The sequence below is a fragment of the Daphnia pulicaria genome, chromosome 7, assembly GCF_021234035.1.
Source record: "Daphnia pulicaria isolate SC F1-1A chromosome 7, SC_F0-13Bv2, whole genome shotgun sequence".
Classification (NCBI taxonomy): domain Eukaryota; kingdom Metazoa; phylum Arthropoda; class Branchiopoda; order Diplostraca; family Daphniidae; genus Daphnia; species Daphnia pulicaria.
The window spans coordinates 768444-780893 of record NC_060919.1 but is presented as its reverse complement, the minus strand read 5'-3'; the positions used below and the strand labels follow the sequence as shown (position 1 = coordinate 780893).

At 38.9% G+C, this 12450-nt stretch overlaps 1 protein-coding gene and 1 non-coding gene across 2 annotated transcripts; both read right to left on the bottom strand.

Annotated features, from left to right (window-relative positions):
• Positions 1-9609: 9609 nt before the first annotated feature.
• Trnal-uaa lies at positions 9610-9692 on the bottom strand. Its single transcript has one exon. It is a non-coding gene; the product is annotated as a tRNA-Leu (tRNA).
• Positions 9693-9751: 59 nt separating this feature from the next.
• Positions 9752-11023, bottom strand: LOC124348429 (glutamate receptor ionotropic, delta-2-like). The gene is made up of 6 exons (XM_046798640.1): positions 10805-11023; positions 10520-10737; positions 10422-10455; positions 10262-10350; positions 10036-10184; positions 9752-9971 (listed from the first exon to the last, which is right to left on the bottom strand). Exons 1-6 carry the CDS (start codon positions 10941-10943, stop codon positions 9752-9754), a joined length of 849 nt encoding a protein of 282 aa, XP_046654596.1. The 5' UTR covers positions 10944-11023.
• Between the last annotated feature and the right edge of the window lie 1427 nt (positions 11024-12450).

Here is a 12450-nt window from a genome sequence, read left to right as displayed (position 1 = left end):
ATATACCCCAGCGATGCGACGACGAGTGATTCGCCTCCAGAGGAGGGCCTCTTCTTCTTTTTTCTTTTTTTCTTTTGTGCAACAACACAACAACAACGAAACAACAAACTAAAAAAACTAAAAAAAAAAAATTTTGTCTGATATTTTTTTGTTGTTGTGTAAAGTTTTTTGGCTTGCGCCAGAAATATATATCTTTTATAAAAGAACTTTCCCAAACTTGGTTGTGTGTGTGCTCTCGGTCGTACCTCCTCTATATAGGCCCCATTCTATTTACTTTTGAGTTTAGATGTAATATTATACAAATGACATTTAGAAAATGTTGGAAAATATTTTGTAGAGTTTTGCCAAAAATGTGTGCGACCTTTGCGACCCCATCGACCATCAATTTCTTCTTCTTCTGGTTGCGCTGTGCTGTTAAGGTATGACAAATCGTTGGATATACGTTCGCTCGGCGTGCTAGTCCCATTGAATAATTTAAGAATTTCCGGTCGGTCTCTACGCGCCAATTAGTCACAGAAATAAAAATTTAAAAAATAATTTCAACATTTTTCAAACAAATATCTGATCAACCTAATAATAATCCAAACACACTCGAACGTACATACATAAAGTGTGGGAGGTGAAATCGTACATAGACACACACGAGTCAAAAAACAAGAGATAGATAACACACACACAAACACAGACAGACAGATCTACCTAAAAAAGAATCAAAGAAAAAGAAAAGAAAAAAGTTTTTATATTTTTTGACAAGGATCGACAAGGGTCGCCCGCTGTTTTTCGGCAACTTTTGACTCTCTCGGCTGCGGCCCGTTTTTCTTTCTTTTTTCTCCGCTAGCTCGCGACGCTCTGCTATGGACTAACTCACATACACAAGAGAAAAGAGTTGACCAGCCAACTCTCTTCTTCTTGTAGTATGTGAACCTTTTGTGAACTGTGTATGTACATTTTGCGCCCCCCTTTTTCTTATTGTGTATAGAGAGAGAGGAGAGCTATAGACGGGGGGCTCATCATCTCCCATTGCCTGGGCCGCTCGTTGTTTTGGGTCTTTTGCTGGAGAAAAGAATTTTTCCTTTTTCTCCCAAATAGTCAAGAGAGCTGGGCTTCTCTAATGTAGTGGGCGCACATCCCTTCCATTTAGGAATATATGGACAAGAAAAGAAAAAGTTGGCTATATGGCTGGGGTTTCTTCTTCTTCTTTATAACATGTCCCACGTCACCACAACTCACCTGAAACACCAAAGGGGAGGGGTCGGGCCAGCCCTTTCCAGCCAAAGGAAAAAGAATGAAAAATATATTTTTCTAAAATCTTTTATAATATTCTTTTGTAGTCCTAATATTATTATATATTTTGGACGAAATTTCTTTTGAGTATTTTCTTCTATATTTTTCCTATATAAAATATTAATCGAATCTCAATTGAACGACATTTGTGCAAGGGAGATTCGGACGACTGGATGGAGGACTAAATTACGCAATTTTTTAATCAAAATAAAGGGGGGGAAATATCCAGTACACATTCCTCCTGCCGTTATTATATTTTTAAAATAGATATACCCCAAAATAATAAATAAATGTATAACAAGAGAAAAATGTGAAGGGCAGCAGCAGCAGCCCTTTTTCTTCTTTTTTTTAGCTGGGCCAGTTTCACAACAGCAAAAGATGATGATGGCCGATGGTGGTAGATGGCTCACCTTCTCCTATCCATAGTCCCGCAGCGATACACCCCCCCTACCAACCTGGTATATACCTATATAATATAGGCCCCAAAAAAGGGCCCCACACACAAAAAAAAGAAAAAAGAGCCTGGGCACGTCCTGGTGCGAAGAAGAAGAACCCCCTCCATCACATTTCACATATTCTTTTTTTTCTTATTCCCCCCCAAAGAAAGAAACGTGCGCCTTCTTCTTCCCAGCATGAGGAATATCTACACACACACACTTTTCTCCTATATGTGTAGACTCTCGAATTTCTTGGCTCTGGCTGGCCCTGGCTGGCCGTCTAGTATTATATAGATTTGTTCGGAAAATACCCGAATTTTCCGAACTAAATGCCACAACCACACAGTCGTCATTTCTCTAGCAGAAGAGAAAGGAGATCTCCCGAGGTGCTGGTGTCAAAACGTTGAAAGATTTATCGTCTGGATGAGGTCAACCGCGCGGGGTCAACCGAATGGGCGACGCTCTTGACGGACCCCACAATTTCGACCCATGGGGTTCGCCATACAACCCAATACGACACATTCGTACACAGCGCAAAATTTGTACATTTTTATCTTCAAAAGAACCGCCAATGAACCCCAGCAAATTGTTCCAGGCGAAATCGTGACACTGGAGATTTTGCGAACGCACCTTGCACTGTTATTACAACACCTTTAAATAGAAATATGATAATAGAACATTTGGATATATCCGTTTGCCGGCGCCAGCCGACTGGTGCTATGTTATATCATCAGATTCTATCGTGTGTGTTTAGATCGTTACGGTTTTATTTTGGGCGCGGGTTAAAAATTATATAGATTTAGTTTGGGGATGATGAATTATTCATGCAGAAAGACACACACTATGTGTGTCTAGCTAGGAGGAAAAAAAAGCGAAAGGGTCAACAAGTTCTTCATGAATTAAACATCCGTGTGTCTGTGTCGTTAAATGTTTCACATTTCTTTCAAATTGTAAGAAAAAATCGTTTTAATTGTTTTTCAAACAGTCGATTCTTCCATTAATCGATATATTATAGGCTAATTAGAAAATGAGTGTCGTCTGCTGTGGCTGCAGTACGATAATTAGCACATGACAAAAATGTGGTCGTGGTGTGTCAACTCTTGTCGTTTTTCCTGATACCGATCGCTTAATATACACACTCCATGCTGTTTGGCAGGTAAATCAAACTAGGAATTTACAAATAGAGTTAAACCTGTTTTAAATTTGTGTCAAGTGTTGGTTGGTCTGATTAGCATTTATTATCCCATGCAAGTTTCCATATGTCGATGCATGGCAGTTGTATTTGCAAGTTGTGTAACCTTTGACTTTGTGCAGATTCGAGGCCTGAGCCGGTCATCAGTTATGCAAGTTTGGCTTGTGCTGTGGTTATGTCAACAGCAGCAATTTCAGTCCCACCGTTTTGGGTATGATGTTACGTTTCTTTTATTAACCTGTGACACCTGCTAGTTATTTGAATGAGTCTTGCATAATTATACTACATGAAAACCTTACATTATCCTGATTATAACCAATTAGGGTATACCCAATGTTTCATTTTCAACTTTTCTTTACTTGTTGCACCTTGTTGTTACTGTCAAAATTATTCGTAACCAAATTTTTTAAATTTTTTGATTTAGATAAACAGCGTCCAGTTTGATTGCAGAAACTACCAATGTCGGCCACGTATATCTCTTCTTCTCCCTTTCTATATAAATGTCCTCGTGTATGCCCATGCGAGTGTGGGTGTATTCACGAGGACGCCCTTTTCTCCTATATCCAGGTGGATTCAACAGTTTTCTGCGAATGGGTGAAGCATCTCTGGAGATGGATCGACTGGCCGTGTACTTCCCAGTCTCAAAGGTAGGACACAATATGTCCATCCCTATTGTTTTCTTTTGGACTGTTTGACTGCGTTAATTCGTAACATACGTACGTACGAAGTTACGATTATTCCAGAGCTATTGACTGTTTTTCTCTTTCCGTTTTGAGTTGACTCGGTTTAGGGTTCATTAGTTAACTCATTTGAAGCAGGCTTGTTTTGTCCGCATTTGGCTCTGTGTTTAAACAATCGAATTCAAAAAATTATATTTGAGAATTTAAAAACACTTGAAGCGAAACTAGAAAATGTTGTGGCCCCCACCCGGGCTCGTTCACGAGACGACATACTATATCTGTCTAGAAAAAGAGGAAAAAGCGAAAGGGTCAACAAGTTTTCTCCATGAATTAAACATCCGCTTGTGTGTCTGTGTGTCATTCTATAAAATATTTTTCAGAATTTTCAAATTTTCGCGCCAGGCGCACACAGCACAAAATTCAAAATAAAAAAGGCGCGTAACATTTAAATGCCTATATTTTTCTATCTCTACTAACACTGAAAAAATATTCTATAAATTTTAAAAGAAAAAAGGAAAAAAAGAAAAGGAAAAAGTGGATAGACATACACCCCCGTTGCGCGTTGCCAAACTGTAAAAAGAAGAAGAAGAAAAAGAAGAAAAAATATCTATACACAAGCACCGGGGTGTTTTGTTACGCTGACGGCATCCCGTCGAGTCGAACGCGCCTTTCTCTCTCCCAAGGAAAAAAAGATTTCGTGAGTTTGAAGACTCCGCGTGACGTATCCACACGGATGAAAGAAAGAAAAGACACACGCGCAGTTTCTTTTTTTTTCTTTTTTTCTTTAAAAAATAAACTAAAATTACATTTGGCGCCAAATTCGATTTTCCTATACGACAAGTGTGACGTCATTCCAAATCCTCCCAAAACTGTTGGATAGAATGTCGTGTACAGGATCTTCTTATATTTTCTGGATCATTTTCGAGACGTGATGGCATTTGAGCGTCCATGTTACCTGTCCATTCCCCTACTTTTTGATTACTAAACATTTATTAAAATGTAGTATATCGACTGGCACGTTTATAAGATTTATTCAAAAGTTAAGAAGCCATCGGGTCCACCTGCTGCATTCAATCCAGAAACACGAAATAGTTTCGCCAAATAAAATCAAAGGAATTTTTCTGTTTGTTTCATCCTCATATGTCATCATATCTCGAAAAAGAAAAAAAAGAGAAAAGTTGGAGGAATTTCCGTTCCCCCCTCCTCTCTTTTTCTTTTGTTATATATTTTTTTTAGTTTTCTTCTGAAGTCCCAAAAAAATATTTTTTTTTTAAATAAAAATATTTTGTTTTATTTTATTTTATTTGAGTGAGAAGAAAATTCCTTTCTTCCATTTAAAAAGAAGAGAGGCTATATAGCTGAACTCGGTGTTGTTGTTTGTTGTTGTTGGTTCGTGAGTTATAAGACGGACACGGATGGCCCCAAATTACAGGGTTACCTCAGCCCCCGGGGCCTTTTTTTGACTAGAACCTTAAACTACAACACTCGCCTTATTTTTATATAACATTTTTTCTTTTTCTCAAAACTTTTGACCATTTGGGTTGTGGCCAGTTGTTGTTTTCCAGCGACATTCCGTTAAAAGATTTTTTAAAAAACAAAATTGCCCGTCAGAAAATATTAAGAGCCCGGGAAAAAAAATAAAAATATTAAAAGTAGATCTTAAAGAATGTAATTAATCTGATTGCCTGTAATCAAGCCCCACACACACACACACAGGGCACACACCTGGAGGGGCACGCCAGCGTATCGAATTAATATTCACACATGGCACGTGCTGCATGAAATCACCCGAAGAGAAATTAACAGCTCTGTGATATATCCCCACTATAATAATAATAATATAAAGATATAAAAGTAAAAAAATAAATAAAGACTACCGGAATTTCTGGGACGCTGTTGAACCTGTCGGAATTGATTTTCGCGTTGGGGAAAATGAAAAATTGAAAATTCACTTTGAATTGTAATACGTATATAACCCTCGACCAGGAGCTATAGTTTCTCTACCTTCTACTTCTATATACATCTAAAGTTGATAACAATTTTTCTCTCTCCCCTTGTGGCTTCTGCTGGTTGATGGATGGCCAGCACAGCACCACCACCACCACCAGCCCAAAAGGTTATAGGTTTTTATTTATTTATCTTTCCACACTAGTACGTATTATATATCAAACTGGTAGACGACTAACAAGAGCGATGATATATGGCGCAACCAATTAAAAGGAAATCAGTTTGAAGAAAAAACCACCAAACAAAAACTTTATGTGTCTAAAAGAAATTTTTCTCTTGTTGTTTTAATGAGACCCCAACCACCCCACCCACCCCCTCTATTTTAACTGACCCAAAGGTAAAGGTAAAAAGGTATACCTTATATTGTTTCCGGTCTTAGTGAACTCCGCCTTATATTTGAAGTAGATGGGGGGAGGGGGATTGTTTCCAAACCGACTCCTCCCTTTTTCTATTGTCTTTTTAAAAAATTCTTTTTTCGATCGCCTAAACTTCTATTCTGTTTCAACTCTTTTTATTTTTAAATATAGAGTGGGCGGTACCAAATTAGAGGCTCATGTCTATTGACTAGCTTGAACTCTGTAGAAATATCCACACACCTCGTTAAGAAACTATTTGATATTTCCGCAATGGATGCATCAACTTTGATTCAACTTCAATTTATTTTTAGTGGGAGGGGGCGGTGTGCTTTTAATGGAGGTTATATGGTCGACATTGCGTCATGTACACATTTCTGACCAATTTGGAAATGAGGAGCTAGTCAGAAACGAGCCAGAACTTTATTCTTTCTTCTTCCTTGTTGGGTTATTTGCTGATGCTGCCGGCTGCTGCTGGCGGGGGCGGGTTTTTCTTCATTAGTTTCCAGACTTGTCCGGTGTAGAAAGAAAGAAGAAAAAGTTCTTCTTCTTCTATTTTTTATACCATCTCCTCCTACTTCTTGTCGTCCGTTTTCTCTGCGCAGACTCTACGGAAATGTTATTGCCGACTAGTTTTTTTTCAGTCGAGTCTTGTTTCTCTCTACCAAAGGAAGAGAATTAAGGGCCAGCAGCCCATCAACTCCTCCCCCGCTCCTTCCGTGGCTCCGAAAAGATCATCCCATTAACTGTTTTCCTTCTCAAAAATTCTTTCTGAAAAAGGTTAGAAAAATAAAAGAAAATTTGACTCTGAGCTATTTTGCACCATCGATGATCGAACTCTATGGAGAAAGTATATTGGTCATTTTCACCAGAAAATAAGTCCTTTTAAAAACCATCAGCCCCCACATCTATAAATCCTGGATACGTTTTGTTACATACCTGTTGCTGGTGTATCTACCTCTTTTCGGTTATTCTTTTATTTCCTGGAAAAAAAAATTTTTTTAAGGGTTTTGACAACCTGCAATCTCCCGCCGATAACAGCACGACCCCCTTTTTTGGGGCCTGTCGTTATATAACGCAGGTACGCGCCGTTCTGTGTGTCTCCAACACACCGAAATATAAAACGACGATTTAAATTTTTCTGTTCTTTTTTCAAAAATTCCCGCCTCCCAACACATTCCACCGTCTTTTGTTTCCTTCCCAAAAATATACGTACACACACACACACCGACCAGCCTATATGCGTGTAGCACTCGTTAGCCGCGTCTGATAATTATATACCCCCAGCTCGCTCTTCTTCTCTTTTTATATTTCCAAACCTCGGAGGATTCTTTCAGATATGGGTGTGTGTGTATTTGCTCTCTCTGCGTCTTAGGCATTTGCATAAATAGGACGACTATTAGTTAATTGTTTCGCTCCCCCCTTTTTTTCTTAGATATTATCCGTACGCCTTATCTTATCTTCTAGACTTGGAGTCGGTCTAATCGTCGGCGGTCGGTCATCTTCTTCTTTTGCGCCAAGAAGAAGAAGAAGAAGATGGATCCATATAACATTTTCTCTGTTTGCTATACGCTAGCTATACGTGTGTAGTGTGCTGGACGCACTGGCGGTTTTTTACACCTTTCTAATCAAGCCCGAAAAAGAAACAACAACAACAACAACAAGAGAGAGAAGAGAAAATTGCGGCTGTTTTTGTGGGTTGTTTGTTTGTTGGCCAGCAGACGGCCGACTATTATCACCATCCATCCATCCATCCTCTCTACAGCACCCATGGCTATTTGACTAGTTTTTTCCAAGAGTTTAAATTTTGATATTTCGTCTTAGTCGAGTATTTTTTCCAGAGTGTTGATGAATGATATCGATTCGTCCGTCTTAACTTTCTTATCATAACATTTTGGATATCAAAGTGAAAGTTTTTGCGCATCAAACGGAATTTTAAAAAATATGATATCCGGATACTTTTGATTGGTGGTAGTATATCTCTGCACTATGCGTGAGCAATAGGCGTACATACGTGATGGCCTACACTTGTATTACACATAGATATTATACACTTGTAGATATCTCTCTGCTATAGGCTAAAATTCAAAGATGCCCACAACACACAACAGACAATCTATGCTGGCCCAGAGAGCTGGAAAAAGAAGAAAAAAGAGAGAGACACGAGCCCTCCATCATCTTTTGACATTTTCCAATTTGGCATTTCACCCACGCAGAATACAATTTCATCTCTCTCTCTGTAGCTCTCAAACTTGTGCTGTGTGCCGTTTCTCTCATTCGATTCATTTCTTCTTCTTTCCCCCTTTTTTTTGTGTCTGGATTGTCCGTCCATTCACCATCTCGCGAAAAACGATCCATCACATTCAATGAAATTCTACAACGTATATATACGCACGTCTCTTCTGTTTCTCTTTTTCTTCTACTCGGCTCGGCTTTTGGCTGGGCTGTCGGAGCGAACCCACTTTTTTATTTTATTTTATTTTCCTTGTTTTTATACCTGTTGTGTGTGTGCTGGCCTTACCTTGTTTTTTTGTTTTTTTCCTGGCAGACGGCCAAGAGAAGAACCCGGCAGAGTTCGCCATCCGCCCGTCAGAGAGCGTTCCAGCACAGGGCCCAAAATCAACAACAACAACAAGGTTGATGAGAATTTTGAAGAGTCTATTAGATATTCCCCAATCGTTTTCATAGTGTAGACGAAAAAACAACCGGATTCGTTTGGTTCTTCCGATTCCAATCGACTCGTATCCGGAATTTTAAAATGGCCCAACCTTTGTGCGGAATCGACAACTACACGATGACGTAATACTTAGTTAAAGAGAGAAAAAGTTTAAGTCAATTTTACTTTTTAAAAACAACTGCCATATCGATCACGTCATCTGGTCTAAAGGTAGTTATAATATCGACGAAACTCTATGGGGATATATTTTACATTAATATAATATAGGCCCAGCATCGTACATACATCAAAGAGAGTTTATATGATTTATTCCACAGTAGCAGATAGGCCCGTGTTGAATCATGGCCGAACGTAATTTACCGACGTCCGTCATATCTTCGTCCGCGTTGAGTTTTCCTCAACTTTTTTGATTGATCGATCGGAATCTTTTCTCTTCCGTCAGCTCCGGCTAATAATGCCTGGCCCCAGCTACTGACTGACTTTGTTTCATTGGAACTTTGATGGTCATCTCATCATTTTGTTGTTTCCAGCAAAGAAAGTATAGTATATATATTGCCTACTCTGTTTCGGTTGGTTGGTTGGTTGGGGTTAGATATAATGACTCTCAACACAAACGGAAAAAAAAGAAAAACGTTTGGAGAAGTTGACGGAGCTTCCGTCATCGCCGGAGATATTTTCTAATCTCTTGGATCGACCCCTCTCTTTTTTACCTTGGATAATTTGCTTTCGTGTCTGTCTGGGTCTAGAGTGCTACCTGAATTTTTACAGCCAGGTAAACCATCAGAGAGAGAGAGATGGTGTCGAATGAATTATTATTATACATTTCCGTTTGGTTTCATCAACTGCGGTGAAACATTTTTCATCTTTTCAACACGGTAGAAATCAATGAATTATTGAAACAACACTTTCTACTTGTTGGATAACATAAAGGTCTGATAACGAGATTGACATAAAAGTATTTTTTGAATGAATAAAGTTATACCAGGTGTGGGGTTCGAACCCACGTCTCTTGTTAGAGACCAGAACTTAAGTCTGGCGCCTTAACCACTCGGCCAACCTGGTGATGCAATTTGACTTCACCAAATTTGATTCAATTCTAATAATAATAATTTTTTGTTTAGTTAGTGATGGTACAGGAAGTAGAAATGTTCAATTAGAAAAGCGAGGAAAGCCAATGCGCAGCCGAGGGCTAGAATGAGGAAAGCGCCTTGCAAATGGGCCAGCCGGAGACTTTGCGGTCCGGATTTTTGTTTCATTTCATTGATGCATTTGCTGTCCCATTTTGGCCAGTAGAGATTCTTCCAGTAATTCACGAGACCCGCTTCCACCATCTGCAGAATCCTGTCGAATTAAAAATGAATTAATTGAAGAATTAATTGGTACGTAAGAAAAATTATAAATTCACTTTTGATTCAGAAAAGGTTTGAGAGGACTAGCGATGGGCAATGGAAATGCGAAATTCACTTTGAAGAATTCTTTTTTGGCGATGCTGAGACGGCAGACGCCCGATCGGACGTAATCCTCGTAAATGTCTGATTCCAATAAAGTTTTCTCCTGTTGAGACGTTTGAATTGCATGTATACATAACAGCTCGGAATCATAAAATAATAATAAGTTGAATTCATTTTTACTTCGATGTAAACGTAACCTCCTGCTGCTACGCGATGGATACCCTCCACTCGAGCATCAACGAAAGATTCCGGTGATTCCAATAAACCGTCTGTTTTATCCAAAAATCATATTTTAACATCCGAATTTTAATATCTTATGCAATCATTATTATAGAACAACCTCCGATAGTTTTGTAGACTCCTGTTGTGGCTTTCTAAGAATTTAACATTTTTATATTATTTCTGTAATTAAAAGGATTTAATTTCGAATTGACTTACAACGAACAGTGACTCGAGAGCTGTTCCGCGTTGTACGATCCACTTGAAATGATTTTCCGGAAGTTCTTCCAGCTGGTCAATCACTGGCGATAATTTGGGAAAACGAAGGAATGACATCAAGACCCCAATGTAGGCGCTGGCAAAGACAACGGCGCTCAAACACCAAACGGCTGCGATTAAACGAGCAGAAATTCCGGTAGAGGACAACTTTTGTCCAGCTATCATCAAATTTAATTGATACGAATTTTAGAAATGGAAGGAAATTAAAATTAAGAGAAAAATTACATTGGCCAATCAGCACTCCGAAAACGAAAGAATATTGTTTCGACAAAATTTGATTTTCCATTATTCCGCGATGGCGAATAACCCGGAAATATTTAAAATGTTGCCACAAGATTGGTGGTAAAATGATGACGATTATCATCAAAATAATCCAGACCTATTGGGACCAAATTAGTTCATTTATAGTGAATGAAATAGCCCAATACGGTGATGTGTTTGATATTATAGTACCTCCAAACGGAATGGCTTTGTGCAGGCGAGCAAGCGGTTCTCTTCGGCCGGCGGTGGAATCAAAATAGCGGCGGCATCCTCGTAAAATCCCACGGTAAAGTCGACGGCTTTCGTCCGTGAATGGGTAATAGAAAACGGACCGACACCGATCTCCACTCTCTGATGCAGCCAATCTCAAACCATTATACGTAATAATAATGTCGGTGCTGTATTCTATAAACTTTTGCGGTTAGAATCACCTGATTAACGATCAATCCCATCATTCCATCCCAGGTACCGTTCCACGTCTCTTGGCCGTAAGTGCCGACGCTGGGCAGCGTCACTTCGTACCTGAATGAATTAAATATCGCCCGATTTGATTTGTTGGAAATCGAATCGACGCTTATAGGATAATTACGTACGTGAAATTGTACAACTGTTGAAGAGCGTGAATCATTTCGTAGATGAATCCCTGGTAGCTGGCGATAGTTCCGTTGGAATCACGTTTTAAAATCACGAATGGTGGGTCCTTTGATTAAAGGTTATATTATAGTTTTAGGCTATGTGACGTAAAAGTGATGTTACCTCGTATGACGTCAATCGTATGCGTTTCCCGTTGAGTTGTCGATGCCAGTCGACATTTCGGGAAGATTTAGTGACCGTTTGGTTCGATTGACTCCATTGAAGATCGTCTAAATGTGCACAGGCTTGCAGATCTCTTTTCAAACTATTAAATATTATTATATTATAACGACCTATTAAAATAGCTATGAATATTTAATCGATTGGTAGGTATATACCTGAACGGCACTTTATTTTCTCTTAATAATTGTTGGGTGTAACTGTCCAATGTCGGCAAACAGATTCTTTGTTCCAGCCATTTATTGACAGCCAAACTGCCGCAGGAATATCGATTCATTTCCTTATATTTTTAAATTTTAAATTTTAAAATAAATTATAGTTGAGGTTATTTTATTTAAATATGACTGCTCACGCTCAAACGATAGAGTTCCAAACGTTCAACATTCGGACCTTCGGTAATGATTGGACAGGAAATCAATTCCAGACGAAGCAATAACGCCGTTGACGATGGCAGGATGGAATCGATGGCCGTCTGACATTTAGTGACCACCACAACAAACTTGTCGAACTCACGCACTTGAGCGTGAACATGTAAATAAAAATAGGTAATACAAATCAGTAGCCATTTGAATGTGTACATTGTAAAAATATAACCTACTGTACTATTTATGATTTACCTTTATTCAGGGGCTGTTCAAAATGAAATTCTTCGTGAGATGTCGTCCTGATTATTTTCAAATTAATTGATGCAGGGCAATTATTAAAATGGCTGGCGTCTTTGATGATTTGGGCTATCCATAACTCGACGTGTTTGGCCGGTTGGAGCAGATCGAGCTCATCATCGTGAATCAGCGCTT